Genomic DNA, 20,581 nt, shown 5'->3' with positions numbered 1-20,581 from the left:
GTGGCGGGGATTGGTAGAGCTATGCAGATCTCTGCACGGATGAATGAGGTTCAGGCAGTGCTGTTAGGGGCAGGGGGCAGGCACGCTGGTGGTACGTACCCAGGAGTCAGCCTTGACAGTTGAAGTTTGAAAATTCAAATTTCCAGAATTTTGTGGGCCAGTTGTTTAATAAGTTACACGAAAAACCAAGACCTCAAAACTCAAAACTCATCATTTTCTTGTAATTTTTGTACCACCTTCTACTATCATCTGTGCCCTTGATGTTCACATTTGTTGTATCCTCTGCTCTCTAAACGCTCATTCAACACCGGCCACAGCCGGACATACCCGAGGGAAGCTGGCAAGGGCTACACATCATGGCTTGCACACATTTCCACCCAAGCTGCTAGATGTAAATTTACGGGCGCTCCACTGGTTTGGGGGGCCCTGGAGGAATGCTCTCCTTTGTCCTCAAAGAGGCTGAAGTGCTGGTGTCAAGCGCCCCCCGGTGGCTGCCTCAAGCACCCATGGTGTCCGACACTGACCTGTCCTGCACCTTGGGGACCAACTGCAGAGGGGAGGCCTTCTTCCTGCAGACAGACGGAAAAGCAGCCTGAGCAGCCACCCAGCATCCTCACAGAGGCCCTCTGGGGGCCCTCAGATGAATGTGGAGACCTGCTCCCTCCCAGAAGAAGGGGAGACCAGACCCCAAGGGGACTCACTGACCACATGTCCCTGTGGGTCCCCAAGTCTAGGATGTGGAGCCCCCCAGCTGGCTTCTCTGATCACTCCCAAAGGGGACCTTTCTCCTGACACATCAAGCTGCCTTCTCCAGAGTCTGCTGCCTTCTCCAGACCCATACAGATGCCCCTCTTCCACCAGCCCCCGCTCCACGTGCCTGAACAACCTTCTTGAGTATCAAGCTGATTCTAGAGCTTAGGGGAAGGGCAGCCAGTTCTGCACTTGTCACACTCTGTCCCCCCAGGCCTGCCATGTTCCTCCTGTCTGCCCAGGCCCTCTCTCCCCAGCTATAGTCAATACCTCCCAGACTCAACTCCCTCTCAATTCTTTTGCAGGTTAGACCCTGGAGTGGAAAGAGGCTGCTGGGGGGATTTTTCCCGAAGAGAAAAATAGCCCCCCACTAAGAGGAACTGTACCAGTGTGTACCAGTGTGCCCTTTGAACAGCTGTCTCCTTCTCCCTGAAGAAAATGACTAACAGGCATTGGGAGGCAGAAGGTCAAGGGTTTAAATCCCTCCTCCGCCACTTCACCTGGCTAAGCCTTGGCTTTCGGATATGAAAGGGTCACCGTGGGTTCCAATTGGGGCAAAGTGGTAAGTGCTGCTCACGTCAGGCACCCAGCTTCTTGGGGAGTTTTCCAACATACAGGACCTCCAGGGTGAAGATCAGGAAAGTCCTAGGCAAGTGGGACATCTGGTCACCCGACGCATCAGGGCTCAGCAAACTAACAGAGCCAAGTCCAGTGTGTCGTCTGTTTGTAAATAAAGCTTTATTAGAACTCAGCCACACCCCTTCATGTATGTGTGCCAGTCACCACCTTCACGTTCGGAGGACAGAGCTGACAAGCTGCCACAGAGAACTTGAGGCCTGACAAACCATAACTGCCCTTTAAGAAAAAGTTTGCTGCCCCCAGACTTTCAGGGGCAGCTAGTAAGTCCTCCTGTGGGTATCCCAAGGCCTGGAGGCTGCGGCTGTCCTCGTCCGTGGGGCTTTCATGGGAGACAAGCCTCTTGCAGAACTAAGAGCACCAGGTGGGCTCCTGGGAGGATGGCATTGACATTTAGAAGGGGTTTTAGTCTGAGCTTTGGAGGGCATCTAATTCTAAAGGACAGAACTGGGTCATGGGGACATGTGAATAAATTTCCCGATTTCTCCCTCAGAGCCCTAAACTTCCCCTGGCTGCTCCAGGATGTACCAAGATGCCCCCCGTGATGAAGACACAGCTCTGAAGTCAACCTTGCAGCTGGTGTGGGGCTTCCGGAGGGGCTGGGCCGGGGGGACTACCAAAGGCCCATTTTCCACCTCGCATTTTCTGGGTGCCTGTGCGGTCCCTGACCCCGGGCTGCGCAGTGCAGTCCTTCAGGACAAATGACCCTGCAGAGCCCACCCAGAAACGTGACACAAGGGGCGGGTGAGAGGGCAGGATGGGGGAAAGCCCCTGAGTATACGTGGTGCCCAGGAAGGTCTAGCCTGGGGCTCCCCAGGCCTGCCCCGGGCCCAAGGGCAGGGAACTCGGCCTGGTGCCCAAGCTGCCCAAAGGAGAGAGGCAGGAAACAGCCTCGGGGATGGGGCACTGCTGCCCGAGCGCCCCGCCTGTATGTGCCCGTGGCCACCGGAAGAAAATGGAAGGAGCGTGGAGGCTCCGAGTCCTCCCTGGAGCGAGGAGCAGGGCAGAGAGAGGCTGTCGAGGAAGCCCAGCCTTCGAGGGAGCCGGAGTCTGTGGGGGGGCAGGGAGGTGGGGCAGATGCGGCGGGAGGACAAGCTGCTGCTTGCCTCATGCCAAGTCCTGCTTGATGGCAGCACCTTGACCCCTATCCGTCCCCTGAGGGACAGCCAGTGTCCCTGCCCCAAGACCCCCGCCCCCCAGGGGACCGCGGGGAAGCCCGGGCCTGTGGGAGCTGGACACGGGGTCCCCTCAGCGGGCGGGCGGTGGGCGGCTAAGGGAGGAAGCTGTGCAGAGTGAGGTCGTCCCCGTCTCGGTCCGGCCCAGGCTCCGCCTTCCGGTCCTGGCTCTTGGCGTTGGGCAGGTCCCCATTGGTCGTGGTGGCCGTGGTGGCCGCGGGCCCCTCGCCCCCCTCAGGCAGCACCGCCGAGATGCAGACCATCTCGGTGGGGGAGTAGCTGCGCACGGGGTACATGTGGCGCTTGCGGGAGAGGCGGATGGCCAGCACCACGGTGCACACGAGGAAAACGGTGGCCACCAGGGCCAGGATGAGGATGGCCAGCAGGCACTGCTTCACGGGGATGTAGTCCTGGGCCCTGGTGGGGCTGGGGGTTGTAGGGATCTTAGGGAGGAGATTTTGCCTCTTTCTCCACGTGTCAGGTGACCTGCTGGCTGCCCTGGTGCTCAGACCGCTTGGGGGGGCAGGCTCTGTGGCGAGGGCCTGCATGGTGGCCGGATCCGTGGGCAGGGCCTCCGTGGTGGCGGGCTCTGTGGCTGGGGCTGCTGTGGCAGCTGGCCCTGTGCCCAGGGCCGTCATGACAGTGGCTTCCGCTGTGGCCAGGGCCTCCGTAGCTACAGGTGCCATGGCCAGGGCCTCTGTGTGAGTGGATTCTACGAACAAGGCTTCTGTGGTTGCAGGGAGCGTGCTCAGTGCCTCTGTGCTGGCCGGTCTCGAAGGCAAGACCTCCACGGTGGTCGGTGCTGCGGAGGGAGTGTCGGTGTGGGAAGGGACTGCAGTGGCCGGGTACTTGGTCAGGGGGCCCGGTGTGACGGGCATCCCTTGAGTAGTCAGTGCCCCTCTCTCATTCCCCACGGCAGGCCCTCCAGCCGAACCCACTGTGGCCACCTCCAAAGTGGCTGGCTCCGGTGTCCCAGGCCCTGCAGAACCGCTCTGTCCCGAGGTTCCCATCACCGCCAGGAGCTGGTGGAGGGGCGCTGCAGCCTCGGTGCTATTTTCAAGCGTTTCAGGATCATCCGTGCCTTCCGTGACATAGTCAAAGTCCACCTCTTCGCTTGTGTTCAAAGTCACCTGTCTGCGGTCCCGGGAGAGCAGGAGGCCTGGTGCTTCCATGGACCCATCTTCCCAGGCCTTCCACAGCTGGAGGCTGCTGCCAGGGCCCAGCAGCGTCAGCAGCAAGAGAAGTGGCGGGAGACGTGGCAGGATCATGGCACCTGGAGGGACATATGGACAGAGGGACATGAGGACCTCCTCCTCCGGGGTCTCCCGCACACCCTCCACTGCGACCCTGGACCACCTCAGTCAGCGTGTGTCTGATCTGGGGCAGGCACTAGGCTCAGTGGCCGCCTGGTGCAGAGCAAACACTCAGTGAACAGCCATTACTATTTATTCACAGTAATAAATCCATCCGGGGAGACTTCCAACTCTCTCTATAAGGTACAGAGAAACTTCATTTGCCTTTCTAGCAAAACTTTTGACTTGTGAGCAGCGCAATCCATTGGGGTATAGAAAGAAGGCATTGGAGCTTCTAGTTACAGTAACTAAGATGTCACCCCTTCTCAACTTCTATTTCTGCACATATCTAGCATATAGCGTGGGTCCAGAAAACCTGCACACAGTTCAGATGGATCCGGCACATACGTTGTCCGCTGAAGGGTGTCTACGAATGAGAGAGACCACAAGGGATGATCTTTCGGGGTGCTCTTTGAGGCTCCATGGAGGCTAGTCCTGACCCCTCTCTCCAGGTCCCTCTGTTCCATTTCCAATTATCTTGGCTCCCAGCCCACACAGCCTTGGCCTGCCCCTCGGAGTCTCGTCCCTTCTCAGTGTCTCGGCTTGGGCCAGCTCCTTTGGCTGTGCCCTTGCTCACATGGCGGGGACAACCTGTAGGCTACTATGAGGATAAGAAGAGGTGATGCCTGCAAGGACCTTAGACCTTTGCCTGATCACCAGCTCCAGCAGAGGGCCGCCACTTTGGTTTTGCAGTAAACTTATCGCGTAAGTCTGCAATGGCCCAGAGCTACTAGCTGCACTAGCAGGGGCCAGGAGAAAACTCAGTTCTTTCCAGAACAGCCCTGCTCCTCAGGGAACTGACAGTCATCTTGTAAAAACAGGGAGGGCCATTGTGCATCCTGGTGTCACCTTCAGCCTCCTGACCAGGCAACCAGGAAGGGCAGTGTCCCCCCTAGGCCCTCACTGACCTCCTTCTTGGCATTGTGAACACACATGTTTTCTTTCTCTGTACGTGCCCCCCTGGCACTGGATGGTGTTTGTGGGAGTCACAGAGTTGTAGACCCTGGTGGTGAATGACAGATGCGTTTTGGGGCGGGATTCCAGTGCTCCTGGGAGCCCAGCACATCATACCCTTTGGCAGGGTGCACCTAGCGTGGTGTCTAGGGCAGAGAGAGCCTCAACAGTCTCTCATCCTGTCCTCATTTCATGTGATCAGAAGACAGAGCAATGACTCACCTTTCCTTGAGTTACCGACTTACAGGCCCCTCAAGCTCAATCTCACCTTCTTCTCAAGTCAGCTGGATTTAGAATTTAGAATAGTCTAAAATGACAGCTTAGTCATCTCTGTGTCTTAAAGCAAAGAGTATGATATGTGGTCCAGACACAGTTGGCCTGCACACTGATCCTCATTTTACCGAGAAGGCATGAGGCTCAGAGAAGTGTGTGCCCAAAGACACACAGCTGGTGAGTGGCAGAGCTCAGATATGAATCAGTGACTTGGCATAACTGAGGGAACAGAAGGAGCAAAAGCTTGTGAGTGAGCGTAACTTCATGTGTGTGTGGCCATGGCTGGGGACCCAGTTGGAAGAGGGAGGTCAGGATAAGACTAAGGAGACCTTAAATGCCCAGAAAGATCAGCCCCATAGGTACCAGGTGCCACACAGGACACAGGAGGAAAAGCAGAGACCATGGGGGTCAGACAAAAAGATGCTGAAGTCCCAGCTCTGTCCCATACAAGCTGCCTGACCCTGACAAGGATCTTTGCCTTCTGAGTCAGTTTTCTCATCTGCAAAATGGGATAACAAACAGTGCCTGTCTCACAGGGCAACTGAGAGAGTGTAAAAAGATGATGGATTTGAAAGTTCCAGGCTCACAGTAGGTACTTCATAGATGTGTCACACACACACACACACACACACACACACACACACTTTGCCTCCTAACCTTCCTTACGTCCGCACATAAGCTTGCAGACATAAAGAGTCCCCAGCGGGAAGAGTGTAGGGCCCAAACGTGGCCCTTGGCTGTGCTTTCCTGGGTGGGCGGGGAGGGTGGGGCTTTAGAAAGAAACCACTCATTCAGAACCATATTTCATAATTATGACAAACCTCACACCCCTTTGGCCCGTTCTCAGTTCCTGGAAGGCAGAGCCCTCAGCACTTCCTGAAAGCAGAGAGGGAGGCCCCAAAACACAAGGCCCAGCCTACCCATTTCTTGGGGGGAGGGATCTGGTAGAGTCAGGCTGCTATGCTCCGCAGCCCAGAAGCTGGCTGGGCATTGAGGAGGGCACCAGGTCCCCTCCTAAGGGGGGCTCTCCTGTGGCTGCTGTGGCCTCTCCACCAGGAGACCTTCGTGGGTTGCCCAGACACTATGGGTCACTCCAATGTTCAAACACTTTCTAACGTTTGCTTACTTTCTAGACCTTCATTCCCCGCTGGCTGGCGCGCTGCAGGTGGGCGGGAAGCACAGAAGCCACGCCTCGCGGTGCTTGCTACATGCCGGGTTCGCACCCGTGTCCCCTGGTGCACAGGGGACAGACGCAGGGGTCTCTCCCTGCCTGGCTGGAGGAGAGACCAGCCCACGAAGAGACACTGAGCAGGTCCCTTCACCTCCCCAAGCCTCAGCCTCCTCATCTGTAAAATGGGCACCTCTGATTCCAAGAATGGCCAGGAGGATTGCGTCAGAGGCTGCGGAACGGCCCCCTGTGTTCGCATCCTACAGGGGGTGTGTACTTGGGGATCCTCGTGGGAGATGGTGACAGAGGAGCAGATTGAGGCAGGGAAGAGAGAGTGACCTCCCTACTTCCCTCCTATGCAGTAAGGGGAGCTGGGGCAGCTGTTCAGATAAAACGGGGTACACTGGGGAAGCCCAATGCTCCCTGCCTGGGCCTGGCGAGGGTGCCGAAAACCTACCTGGATGGTCCCCATGTCGGTGTCGAAAATCCCTGGTCCCCATAGACAGGGTGTGGGGTCACCCCAGCCTGATGCCTGCCATCCCATGGGCTTTGAGGGGCCACAGCAGCCTCGCACCAGGTCACCAGCCATTGATAGAAAGTGGACTGGCCCCGAGGCTCGGCGGCTCCGAGGGGCCCACACAGGAGGAGGGCAGAGGGTGTGCCATGTGGCCAGTGGGATAATAATCCTTAATGTTGCTCACATAAATGTAGTATGACAAAAGCGTGGTCTTCCAAAGCCCCAGGGAGGGTGGCTGGTTCCTGGTCCTCTGGGGGAGCCCTCATTCACCTCAGCTCGGGCCCCGCCTGCTAGGAGGCCTGGGCGCTGTTCAGGAAAGCAGTCAGGGTGCTGACGACACTTCCCGCGGGCCCCACCCTTCACCTCTTCTCTCCTTGGTGGCAGAAAACAGGCCTCCCCACGGCGGGGCCAGGCAGGGCCCACGAGGGGCAGTGGCCACATCCTATTTGTCTCACTTGCTTGCCCAACCGTGTAGGTCGGAGACCCGCTGCCCGTTTCCTGGCTTCCACCCTCAAACTACTCTGCTGCTTTTGAGCCCCACCCTTGTGGGTGGGGCCCGCGCCCCAGCTCCAGAGCCTGCGGCGTGGCCGCTGGGGCTGCTCAGGAAAGTCCTCCTAAGTTTGGGGCTCCTGCTCTCTTGGACCCGAGAGTCTCGGTGCTGAGGGTCCTGCAATCTTACAATCTCTTCTCTTTTTCAGAGACGTTGCTGCAACGCCACTGTGCAGAATGTGTTCTGAGATACGCGTGCATGTGTCCCCCGCACCCTGTCCCTAAGGGTCCCCCGCCCCTTTCTCCCTCCTGCCTCGCGTGAGCCCCAAAGCCCTCATTTCACTCCTGATCATTCGCTGGCTTTGGAAGGTATTTTGCCGTGGAGTGCGGCGTCTGCCGGGCTCCGCTAGGTGACTGTCCAGTATTTGCCTTTGTCACTCTGATTTGTTTCCCTGCACACCATTCCCTCCAGCTCCCTCCGTTTCGCTGAAAGCGTCAGCACCGCGTCTTCCCTTACGGCGGAGGGTCCCGCACAGGGGAAAGCCAGCATCCTCCCCTTCCGTCCTCTAAAGCACGGTTGGCTGCTTCCGTGGCCTCGCTGGGGGAAGCAGCACTGCGGGAATCTTAGCATCTTAGACTCAGCTGTCAGGGCGTGGCCTGAGCAGCCACCTCGAGAAGGAAGGAAGGAAGGAAGCCTCCAGTCAACAAGCAGGCTGCCGCCCGCCCCAGGGCACGTCTAAACAACAAGCCAGATCCAGCCCCAGCTCCGTGGCTCCAGGAGCTGAACTCCCCTCTGCGAGCCACGGGCTCCTCGTCTGGAACACACGGACAAGAGTGGCACCTGCCTCTCATGGGGTGGGTGCGGTTGAAGTGAAATGGTCCAGGCTGAGTGTTTAGTACACAGCAAGTGCTCAATAAAAGCAGCTGCGGTCATTGATATTCTGCATTTATGGCCAGGTCTCTGAAATAATCCCAGCCCTGGGGAGCTGGACATACCTCTGCCCTTGACAATCAGAGAGGGCCAGGCAGGGAGCCCTAGAAACTGTCTGCATGGTGAGCCCAGGGCAGGCGTGAGGTCTCGGCCTCGCTGGCTTGTGACCACAGGCATCGAGTGCAGAAGCCATGCCTGTCTACTGCCAGCCGCTCATGCCCCACAGCCTCCGCTTACGAACCTCATATGCAAGTGGGAAACTGAGGCCGACTTGGAGCCTGGGGTCACATGGCCAGTACGGGAGGGAGCAGGAATGTGAACTTGGGTGGTCTCACTGCAGAGCCCCCCATCATCATGACCCCCATCACCCGTGAGCAATACAGTGTCCATCCTCTAGACCAGAGCAGATGCCTCTTCCTCCAAGGAATTGTTCCCCCTGTTTAAACCTTTTTAAAGATTCATTTATTGTGCAGACAAAAGCTGGGGTACAGGCCAGAGGTGCTGGGGGGTGGGGGAGAGGATCCACCAGAGACAGAGTGGGGAGCAGAACAGGCAGACTGACTGAAATACACTGCTGAGGGGAGCAGCAGGTGAGACAGGAGAGGTCTCCTGTCAGCTCCCTGTGGGTCAGCTCCCTGGCCAGGGATCGAATTCATGTTGCAGTGGTTGCGGATAGCATTTTCCCACTAAAACTTAACCCCTGCACCACTAGGGAGGCCCCTGTTTAAACATTTTTAAATGTTAATTACATTAGAAAAATTCATTCCCACTGGCCCATGAACTCCAAGAAGTCTCACTGCTCCTGCTGGTTCCTGGGGCTCTGCAGATGGGGCGGCGTCGGTGGGTGCCAGGATGCTCCCCAAGGCCACACAGGCACTGTGACCCTCATGCTGCCCCACCAGACCCCAAGGTCTTGGAGGATGGCGCATCCACGGGGTCCCCAGCCCCCTTGGACCCTGCTGCAGCAGCAGAGGAGTGAGCGAGGCCCCAAGTCCAGCAGCCGTTGCACGGGGCCTTGTCTTCAGGCCCTTGGGCCATCCGTCACCCGGCCCATCCTCCCCCTCTCACCCCTCAGCCCCACCCAGGGTTCTCTTCAGGCTACTTTTTCTCCTAGTCACCACCTGCCCCCTTGAAATTTCACCACCGCAGAGCTACTGGCTCCCAGTTTCATGTTCTGTGGCCCTTTGCAGGGACACAAACAGGGTGGTGTCTAACAGTTTTTGCATGCCCCCCACCACCCCAAAAACGACTTTCTCCTGTTGGATCCTGAATTTGCTGGCCTGATATGAAGGAGATGAGGGACTTTGCACAAAAGAATTCAGTAAAACCGGGCCTCCCTGCTGGCGCGGCGGTTGAGCGCTGGCTGGGTTGTGAAACTGCCCGCAGCCTCTGCAGTGTCGGTTCAATCCCCGGCTGCTCCCCGGCCACTGAGGAGGGTCCCACGTGGCGCGCAGACCTCTCCTGCCGCCCGCTGCTCCCCTCAGCAGTGTACTTCGGTCCTTCTGCCTGCTCTGCTCCCCGCTCTGGCTCTGGTGAATTCTCTCACCCTCCCGCGCTTCTGACTGTACCCAGTGCTTGTATAAATAAATAAATAAATCTTAAAAAAGAAAGTCTTAAAAAAAAAAAAAAAGAATTCAGCAAAACCTACACCTGGTTATAGCATAACAACCAATGGTTTTCTGAGGACACCTGTAGACAAACTGTTGGATGAGCAGACAGACAGACAAGCACACCCCACACGTGCGCTGCCCAGCCGTCCTGCCTCCCTCCGCGAGGGCCCCCACTGCCGTCTTCCTGCTGAACCTCGGAGAAAGTGACCAAGGGATCCGGGTCTGCGGTCACTACGAGTTCCACAGGGTAAGTCCAAGCTCGGCCACCTCCCAGCCATGCCACCCTGGGCAGCTGCCTCTGCCCTCTGCCCCTGGGCTTTCCCAGCTGTCAAAAGGAGGCACTGTCCACCCGCCAGGATTCTCAGATGTCTCTTCAGCTCCTCTGAAGGCTCTGCTCCCCCTGGCCTGGCTGAGGTGCCCGGGAAATACCCTCTGGGTAGCCCAGCCCTTTTCACAAACCAAGTTTCAGTCTCCCCTGGTTGCCAGCCAGGTCTCATGAGGGAAGCATCTAACACGTAGGGTGTGGCCAGCCTGGGCAACCCCCTCAGGAAGCCACTTTTAGGCCCTGGACCGGGAGAACCACCCCTGAGTCGCCTACCCGCTGAGAGGCCTGATCGCCGGTACTAGAAGGCAGAGACGAGAAAGTATAGAATACAAGGGGTTCCCAAGAGAGGAAGCCCTGATCACTGCGTGTGGGTGTGTGTGTATGTGGGGGGGATGTGTGTGCATGGGGTGAGGCTCTGCTTTAACCATCAACCCCTCATCATTCTCCTTTCTGTTCCCAAGGCACCCTAAATTACAAATTATTAAGAGCATTCTAATTATTATTTTTATTATTATTTCCTCTCTTGCTCGCAACAGTATCCTAATCCTCATATTTCATCTGCTACAGACAAGTGTCATTTTTCTCTCTTATAAAAGACATGAACGCAGGTTTGGAAATGATATTTTTATGGATCCACAGCCTCTGTGGCTTCAGAACTACCCCGCAGCCCGCCCCAGTTCTGGAGTCCCCCAGCCCCAACACCAGTTCTGCTCCTGAGTAAATCCCTTCACCCCAATTTCCCATCTAGGAAAGAGGGGGACAGGATCATTTTCAGGGAAGCACTCGGGATTTATTTTTAATTCAGGATGCCCCAGCCAGCAGCTGCTGGCGAACCCAGGGGGGAGAATGATCCAAGTTGAGGAGAGCAGGGTCCGGAAGAGACAGCCGAGACAGGCCGCGCACTCCAGAGGGACCTCGGTCCCCAGCGCCCCAGCTTGGGCCTGCTCTCCCCGGGGACTGAGCACAGGAAGAGCCCCGGGTCCTGGCCCAGCCTATGCTTTCTGTCAGCCCTCGGGTCCCCAGGGGCCCAGCCACTCCCTGTGGTTTTGCCAGCCGGCACTTACCGTGCTCAGCGGAGCATGGGACACAGCTGCCTCGTGGGCCCCGGGGCGGCTTCTCTGCCGTAGCGAGGACCCAGCAGAGCTGAGACCAGACACTGCTGCGGCGCCCACTTCTGTGGTGCGGACCTGCCAACCCCCAACGGGCCGGTGGAAAGAAGGAAGCGAGAATGTGGTTACTCAGGGCCACGTGACAGGCCCACACCCCCTTGTTTGTAACAGCTTTGGTGAGAGTTGGTGGGGACTGAGCGGACGATGGGAGGCAGGGACCAGCCCACCCTGATGTCATCTTGCATTCCCGTAACCTTGAAAACACCAAGGCTGTGTGGAAACTTTCTTGGGGGAGGGTGTTGAGGGGACCCAGCGAAGAAAGGCTACCGCGTAACTCCACACATGTGCAGAGCGGGGTGAGGGGGACCTCGCCCTGAAAGAAGGGGTGACCACATGCTTCTTGGCCGAGAAGGGAGAGGGGGGTGAAGTACACAGACTGGGGCTTGCACAGATACTGGGGGTTCTTTCACGACCCAGCCATCTCTAGGCACTCGGGCAGGCCCTTCAGCCGCCGTCACTGGCCTCTGTCAGGAGCTAGACGGCCAGTTCCACCGGGGCCAGACCCGCTGCTTTTATTTCTTCTGATTTGTTCATTTAGCCAACGCTGGCACCCCAGCTTGGGGCCCTGAGATCCCCAGGCAGGTGCTCTGGCCCCCCTGAAGCTCTTCATCTGTTGGGAAGCCAGATGAAGCGGGTAAACACAGAAACAGACCGTTAGGGCACCCTGTGGCAATGACGCCCTGGGGTGAGCCGGAAGGGGTGTCAGAAGATCTTTCAAGGAGAAGTGATACCTGAGCCCACAGGCAGCACAGGCAGTGCAGAGAGCGTGGCATGGCCAGGACCAGGAGGCCCGAGGACACGGGGGACTCTTAAGGAGGTGAAGGTAGGGGTCCTCTCGTAGGGTCTGGGGGGTCATAGCAGAGAGGGGGTCATACCCTCCCCACTTTGCACTCTACCCCCAGGCCTTACTAAAATGACAGCCGGAGGCCCAGCGGGGGTTCTCTGTGACAGTCGCCTTAGGAAGCTACAGCTGGAAGGGGCCAAGTCTCACCAATCGGTACAGACAGGGAAACCGAGGACCCAGGAGGGAACAGGAGACTCTGGAAGCATCCTACCCTGTCCCCAGCAGCTTTGGGAACAGCCAGCCCTGAGGGGTAGGGGTTGGGAAGCCTGAGAACCCCAGGAGGATGCTGGAGGCCACGCCCCGTGACAGGCAGTCCAGAGGGGTCCTTGAGCCTGAGCCACAAGCACAAGGGGTGGGACACTGTCTCTGCTGGGGACTGCCCAGGGGCCCACCCCTCAACAGAGCCCAACACCTGACCGGCAGGTCGGAAGCTGACGAGGTCCCCAAGATGCAGAGGACGAAGGGGGAGTGCTGGCCTGAAGGCGGGGCCTGGGTGACCTCGGGGTGTCTCCCTCATCTTACCCGGGTTCTCTGTCTGTCAAACGGGAAGCCTCCGAAGATGGAAGGTTCTCCAAGAATTGGGGAGGACGCTGACGGCCAGTTCAGAGGGTCACTTGGAGGGGAGCTTTCAGGGAGTCACCGATTGGATGGGGAGGAGAGCAACCCCAACTTTGCAGCGGGAAAGACAAGTTGAGAGTGGGGTTCTCTGCTGAGTGAGACTCTGGCTCAGTTTACATGGAGGGTGAACAACTATCCCTGCTGCCTGGGACCGAGGGGGCTCCTGAGAGGCAGGACTTTCTGTGCTAAAACAGGGTAAACCTGGGCAAGCGGGGATGAGTTGGTCACCCTGGAGTGGGGACCTGTTCCAGCCAGACCGTGGGACCGGGGGACCTGGCCACTTCTTAAATTCCAAATGGGGTGTTGGAGGCTGTTCACTCCAACCCTGGGATCTGGGTGGAAGGACAGCTAGGAAGGTCCACTGAGGGTGGACACCGATCAGCACATCCCAGCAGCCTCCACCCTCCCTCCCTGATACAGCCACAGGCCACTTCTCAGGAGGGTTGGGCACAGCCTGGGGTAAGGTAACTGACTAACTGCCAAAAACCGGCCTCCAGGCCACATTGTCCTTCGAGTTTTGAAAAACATGCAGGGTTGGGGCCCTAAAGATGACAACTGGCAAAACCAGGAACCGAAGACAGGCCACTTAGGAGCTGTGTGATGTCAGGCAAGTCAAGACACTGACGCCTCAGTTTCCCCATCTGCAAAACCTCGCAATACAAATGCTTGGCATTTCCTGGGTCCCTGCTCTGTGCTAGACACTGTGCTTTGCATTTATTACTGTTTACAATCCTCAGAGTAGTTTCTGGAAATGAGGAAATTGAGGCTCAAAGTGTGTTCCTGCTTGAGGTCACACAGAGTATGTGGCAGAGCTGGGATGCAAATTCAGGCTGCCAGGAAAAAACCCTCAAGAGAGAGAGCCCCTACTTGGGGAGGTGTGGCTGGAAGTACGGACTTAGCTGCAGGTTGGCTATGTCAAGGCCCGGCTGGCTCAACTAGATGTGCCTTGTGGAGACACAAATACATAGTCCCTACATAAGTGAGTGGCTGTGGTCGTGTGTCCATAAAACTTTATTTACATAAAAACAGGCAGAGGGCCGGATTTGCTCCACAGGTTGCAGTTTGCAGCCTAGAAAAATGGGGGTCACTGGCCATAAGGAGAACCAGATTGGAGTAAGAAGTGACCCTCTCAGTTCCTCTAATGGACAGAATGAAACACAGATCAAGATGTGAGAGCAAGATGTAAGACTCCAGACCTGAAGACAACGCCGCTGCTGCACCGGCTGTAGCCACAAACAGGATACACCCTGTCCTAGCCCTCTTGGGGCCTACAGGTTAGTAAAAAGCCACCAGCCAGGACCACTCACATGGCCAGGTGAGGAACACAGGGCCGAGAAGAGGGAGACCTGGGTCCTTGCTTTGAGCTTGCTGTGTGGTTTTAGAGAATTCACTTGAGTCTCTGACACGGCCTAATCTGGAAAAAGGCTATCGAAACGCTTAGTGCCAAAAAATGCAAGGAAACAGCAACGGTCTGAGAACACCTTGGCCCACGGATGTAGGCAGAGGCCAGTCACCCGCCTCTGACCCTGAGTCCATCTCTCATAAAACTTGAAAGCAAAACTCGCTTACAAGTCTCGGGTGCCAGCCCCCATGTGAGAGAGCAAGCCCGTCCCAATTCCAGGTACAGGAACGCTCCCCCTATGCAGCATTCAATGGCTCCCCAGTGCTTTTAGAAAAAGACTCAAATCCCCAAAAAGGCCACATTGCCATGGACACCCCTTCTCCTCCAGCCTCATCTCACACCGTGTCCCCCTGTTCTCTGCACTGACTCCCTCTTTTAACTCCTCCTGTTTGCTCCCGACACAGGACATTTGCCTGTGCAGCCACTTCTGCCTGGAGCACTCTGGACTGCTCATCCTCCGGTAACTCTTTCTCTTCAGACTCAGCTCATGTGCCCCACCTCAGGCAAAGCCTTTCCTGACATCCTGCCCCAACTCTGTGAGCTCAGAACATGGCCCCTCTCCAGTGAGTTTGCAATGGCTAGGTCAAGCCTTCACTCCCTGGAATCTGCAGGAAAAAACCAGGGCTCTTTCGCTCACTGTTGCATCTCCCGGGCCAAGCACAGTGCTGGCCCAGGAATAACAACTGCTAACGTTTATCAGGTGCTTCCTCATGTCAGCACTCGTGTGTGTCGTCATATTAGCTGGCTGAGTGCTCACCATGGCCCCTTGAGGTAGCGCCTCTCAGTATTGCCACTCTGTGCATGGAAATAACCAGGACCCAGAAAGGTCAAGGAACTCACTGAAGGTCACACAGCAACTACACGGCAGAGCCAGGGTGCACACGCGGGCCGGCTGATTACAGAGCTGGTGTTCCGTTGTAATACATACTTGATGAATAAATGCATGCGCTGTCCCGGCTCCTCCTGGCTGACCTGCTGCTCTGGCCGTCCAACGCGGTGCAGTGCTCCTCACTGCTCCCCAACACCATGTGAACTGCGGGGTGCAGCAGGAACTGCCGTCAGCAGAGCCACTGGGGTGAGGTTCCCCTCGGTCCTGGAGCTCAGTCAGGGCTAGTGCAGGGATCAAGGACACTTATGGGGGCCTCCCCGGTGGCGCAGCGGTTGAGCGCTGGGTTGCGAAGCTGTCCACAACCTCTGCAGCGCTGGTTCGATAGCCAGCTGCTCCCCAGCCACCGGAGGAGGGTCCCACATGGCGTGCAGACCTCTCCTGCAGCCCGCTGCTCCCCTCAGCAGTGTACTTCGGTCCTTCTGCCTGTGTTGCTCCCCGCTCTGGCTCTGGTGAATTCTCTCACCCTCCCGTGCTTCTGACTGTACCCAGTGCTTGAATAAACAAACAAACAAATAAATAAATAAAAAACATGCCTCTAAAAAAAAAAAAAAAAAGGACACTTATGGACCTTGGGGGGTAAATGGGCCCCTTGGTGTGAACTGACACCTGCTGCTGCCAGAACAGCCCCGTCCTGAAGTGACCGGCTCGGTCCCTCCTGCCCCCACTTGGAAAAATGAAGCCATGGTGTGCACACCCCCCCCCCAAGCCCCCCACTGGACACTCCTGCTCGAGGGGCCCTGCTCCGAACGCAGCCTGCTCACACCAGCTGCTGGTGAGCGTGCCGGGGGCCGGGACCACCCTCTCCAGCAGCGGCCTCTCTGGCTGGAGCTTGCCCCTCTGCTCTGAGTGGGGAGCGGGCTGGGAACTCCTCACACCGGCCCAGCTCTAACGAAACCCAGCGCCGTGGAGACAAAGAGGAAGCACTAGGCGGCCAAAGCCAGCCTCAGCCTGGAATCCCCGGGCGCGCCTCGCCCACGGTGCCGTCAGTTATTGAGGGAAACGAGGGGAAAATAGAGACAAGCCCGTGCCGTCGTGGAAACGTGTGGCCGGGCAAGGACTGGGCCCGAGAGGCCGGGGGAGCTGGGACCTGGTCATCGGCCATCCCTGGGAGCTCGCCGCGGTCTCTCCTCCGGCCAGAGACCCGCCTTCTGTGTGACCCACTCCGTTCCCAGACAGGAGGAGGGCTGCAGGAAAACGGGGTGCCGCCTCACACAGATTCCTGCTGGCCCCCGTGGCCACTCTGCTCCCCCGGAAGCTGAGGCTCAGGGAAGGGCCCGTGCGGAGCCCGGGTCAGCCAGGACTCAGGCCGCTGCGTCCCCAGGCCCAGCCGGTGGAGCAGCCGGGGGCGGTGGTGCTCGAATCCCCCGCAGGGGAGGCTTTGCTCCCATGAAAGCCGGGTTCTCGTGGAACAGGGACAACAGAGCTGCCGTAATGAAAGGCCCAGCACAGAAGGAAGGGGGTTCCACCCAGCTGCCTGCCCACCCCTCACCACACACGTGTCACACCCCCGCTTTGATGGGGGGGGGCTCTCACAGACTTTGATTTGCAGCATCTGAAGGGGAAATGGCCACTAAGGAGCCCACCACAGCAGGGGCTCAATTCCCCTTCTCATGTGGGGCCCACGCTTCGGGGAGCCAGCCGCACACTTCGGCTTCCACCCTGGGTGACCCCAGAGCGGGCTTCTGGGTGGGAGACAGCAAGTGAAACTGCTCCAGAACAGCGGCGCCCCACGCTCATGGGCTCGGCTGCAGGAGGCCAGGGCTGGGGCTGGGCCCGGACCTGCAGGCCAGAGGGCGGATCTGGCAAGGTGCTCAGACTCAGAGGGTCGCGGCTGAGGCAACTGCTGCCTCCCACAGCCCCCCGAGGAGCTGGCCTGGCCGTGGCCCTAGCGCTGGAGCTCCCAGACCTCAAGGGGCTCGGATGGAGGAGACGGGCCGAGCCAAGGAAGGGGTCTCGCTTGCAGACAAACACAACTCAAACTGGCTTCGCGCAGTAGGATCCCTGGGGTATGGCGGGGAAGCCAGGGTCAGAGAGGACGCCGGGCCTTAGGCATGGACTTGGGGAGTGCGAGGCGCAGGGAGCCCTCTCTCCCTCCGTGCACACCTGCTCTGGCCCGCACGCCCAGGCCTTCGTGAAGGGACTCTCAGACTTGCGGCCACTGGAGATGACTCCTAGGGCCTATGGCCCCGGCCTGGGGGTGACTGGGGGGAAAGGAGGCGTGTTCCTAGAAGAAAAGCATTGCGGAGCAGACCATCGAATAGGCACCCCCATCCCAGATGTCGCTATCTTTACCTCACTCATGAAACATTTACTGACACACCGTCCCAGATCCTAGGGCAAGTCAACAAGCGGATCTTCAGGGAATAGCATGGCGGGGTGGGGGGTGGGGGCCTTTGCTGCGGGGTGCAGATCCTGGGGATGGAAAGGGTGGGCCGTCCAGAGAGAACAGCACGAGCGAAAGCCCGAGGCAGAGGCCTCCTCCGAAGCAGGAGGGCAGGAATATACAGGCCAGGTCGCCTCAACGAACCCAAGCGCCAAGATCTTGGCTTTTCCTGAGTAGCCATGAGGGCCACAGTGGGCTCTGTGGCGATGCAGCGGGGCGGCACGCTGCCTGTCAAAGGCCGGACTGTGACCGTTTTAGGCTTTGTGACCACAGGGTCTCTGGGGCGACTACGCCCCTCTGCAGGTGCGGGGAGAAGCAAAGATGACGCTTTAGATGACAGGTGTGCATGTTGCAATCCCCTTGGGATGCTAGAACATGCATTGCATGTAGTTTTTACTTCTCACTGTTCCGTTTATCCCCCAACCATTTGAAAAACTATTCTCAGTTTGTGGGCTCTACAGAAACTTCCAGCTGGCTGGATTTAGCAGTGGGCTTTAGTTTACCCAACCGTGAATGGCTATCTGAAAAAGCTCCTCTGGCTGCTGTGGGCATGGTGTGGCAGCATATATTCGAAGGCGTGTGATCCTACACCCCAAAACATACAGTGTTGTAAAGCAGTGTTAGCTCAATTTTAAAATGAAACCATGACAGAAAACAGAAAGAACCGACTAAGGTAGGGGACTCCCGAGAACACGATGTGGAAGTTGTGGTGATCTTTTGTGTCCATGTGACTGGGCTCCAGGGTGCACTGATATTTGGGCAAATATTATTCTGGGGTGTCTGTGAGCATGTGTTTGGATAAGACTAACATTGGAGTCAGACTGTGGAAAGCAGACTGTCCTCCCAACATGGGCCTCACTCAATCAGTTGAAGGCCAGAACAGAAAGACCTAGCAACAGGAACCTTCTTGCCTGGCTGCCTTCGAGAATCAGATTTTTGTTGCCTTTGGACTTGAACGGAAACATCTGTTCCTCTGGGTCTCCAGCTTGCTGACTGGCAATCTTTGGCCTTCTTGGCCTCAATGATCTTTTTTTTTTTAAAGATTTATTTTTTATTTATACAAGAGCCAGGGTACAGGCCAGAGGCACGGGAAGGTGAGAGGATTCACCAGAGACAGAGCGGGGAACAGAACAGGCAGACTGACGAAATACACTGCTGAGGGGGAGCAGCGGGCGAGACAGGAGAGGTCTGCCACGCCTTGTGGGACCCTCGCCAGCCAGCCGGGATCAAACCGGTGCTGCAGAGGCTGCGGACAGCTTCACAGCACTGTGCTCAACCCGCTGCGCCACCGGGGAAGCCCCGGCCTCAATAATCTTGTGAGCCAATTATCAAGCCAATAATCTTGGAGGTGCCAGTGGTGGTTGGATCAAGGAGGCATTTTTAAATGGCAGCCAGTGTGAGCAGCCTGCAGCCTCCGTGTGGGATAGAAGAGACAGGGATCAGGTTGAGGGGGAGGGGCGCCAAGTCGAGGCGGCTTTCATTGAAGACACAAGATGGGAATCATTTGTGTCGCCATCAGAGATCTTGACAGATTCTGTTTTAGAAAACATCACTCTGGAAGCAAAAAAGGGAACAGGTGGGTGGAAGTAGAGGAACCAATTCAAACTACGGTCTGGCGTTGCTCGTAAGGCGAGGTTTCTGGCAGGTGCCCATCTGCCCAGATGGGAAATCACCTGCCTGCTCTGTAACATCTTGATCCACTTCCTCTGGTAGAGACTGGCCTGGGTGATAAGAACTCATGTGTCATTTGGGGAAAGGTAGCTGAGGGCAGCAGTCAGCAGCCCAGGAGTTTGTTAACCATGAGGTGCTTATCTGCCTTCCACAACCAAACAGCATGTCAGCCCGGAAGTGAACCCGCAACAATTTCCTGTTATCTACGGGGCAACTTCCCAGTTGTCAGACCTGGCCAGTGCCACCCAGGAGCTTGGATTTTGTTGTTGAAATTGTGATGGTTGATTTCTCGACCCTCAGGGCACTGCTTTTTAGCCTGTTTTTCCTTGCTGACTACTGGGTGACCCACGCCAGTTTTCACAAGGACCCTTAGTTGCTCATTGCAAAAGCAAGGATTCACCCAGAGGATGCCCAGAAGAACAGAGTGTGCCTGGGGGGGACAACGAGACCGCAAAAGAATGACGGGAAAGCAGCAGGGCTCACACAAAGGCAAGGCCGCTCCTGGGGCACTGGGGAGGTGAGGCTGCACAAATGGGGTAGCCTGCCCCCCATTTTCTCCCCCACCCCAGCTTCTGTAGCACTGCAGGGCCCCCACCCTTTTTGCTGTAATTTCTTTGCGTCGCCGGGACTAGGGGACCACGAGGCGGGGAAAGTGCTGTTTGTATTTGGAGGTCTGGTGTGCAGGGGTGTGTGCACGTACACACACTTGGCACCTAGCACCAGGTGGGCACCTCTTCCCCTTTGAAACACCTGTGACTGCTGGTCTCTTTCAACCACAGCCTTCCCCATGCCTGCAACTGCCTGCCCGGCCTTTGTCTGAATCCCCTCTCCCAGGGCTGCGCCTAACCCACCCTTCTCATCCCTTCTGAAAACAGGCATGTAGCCTTCAGATCAGCGTAAGACGCCATTAAGAAAAAAAGCTGTTCCTCACCCAAACACGCCCCCGCAACCCCATTTACTAACAGGCTGTTAAAATCAGTGTTCGTACCCAGTTTCATTTCCATGCAATAAAGTAAAACTACACCGAATTTCAAAGATCCTGCCAACCTCTCTAAAACTTCTCTTTCTGCACATTTCAAAACCACCCACCCCACAAAATCAGCAGTGACCCGACCCTGGAGTACCTTGGGGTGTGGAGCAGTTTCTCATTCCCCATTTCTTCATTCCACCTGTTTCAGAAACTTGCAATTGAGGAACTTTGACAAAGCACATTATGACTAATGTCTCTTAGCATACTTCTTCCACCTCGTGGGCGTGTGATACACCATTTGCTGTGGACTCAATTCCTAGGGGCAGTCAGGGACAAGGAACACCACCAGCTGCTATCTTGGACTCAAAACTGGTCACCTCCACCAGGGAGGGACGATCACGTCCATTTCAAACAGAGGCGGAGGAAAGAGTTTAAGCAAATTCAAATATATTATT

At 57.0% G+C, this 20,581-nt stretch overlaps 1 protein-coding gene across 1 annotated transcript; it reads right to left on the bottom strand.

Annotated features, from left to right (window-relative positions):
- Positions 1–1,474: 1,474 nt before the first annotated feature.
- SELPLG (selectin P ligand) lies at positions 1,475–11,459 on the bottom strand. The gene is made up of 2 exons (XM_037509861.1): positions 11,245–11,459; positions 1,475–3,834 (listed from the first exon to the last, which is right to left on the bottom strand). Exon 2 carries the CDS (start codon positions 3,827–3,829, stop codon positions 2,657–2,659), a length of 1,173 nt encoding a protein of 390 aa, XP_037365758.1. The 5' UTR covers positions 3,830–3,834; positions 11,245–11,459; the 3' UTR covers positions 1,475–2,656.
- Between the last annotated feature and the right edge of the window lie 9,122 nt (positions 11,460–20,581).

The sequence above is a fragment of the Talpa occidentalis genome, unplaced genomic scaffold, assembly GCF_014898055.3.
Source record: "Talpa occidentalis isolate TD23 unplaced genomic scaffold, MPIMG_talOcc4v2.1 talOcc4.14, whole genome shotgun sequence".
In the NCBI taxonomy this organism is placed as follows: domain Eukaryota; kingdom Metazoa; phylum Chordata; class Mammalia; order Eulipotyphla; family Talpidae; genus Talpa; species Talpa occidentalis.
The sequence above is the reverse complement of the archived record's forward strand: the minus strand, read 5'-3'. Positions and strand labels throughout refer to the sequence as shown.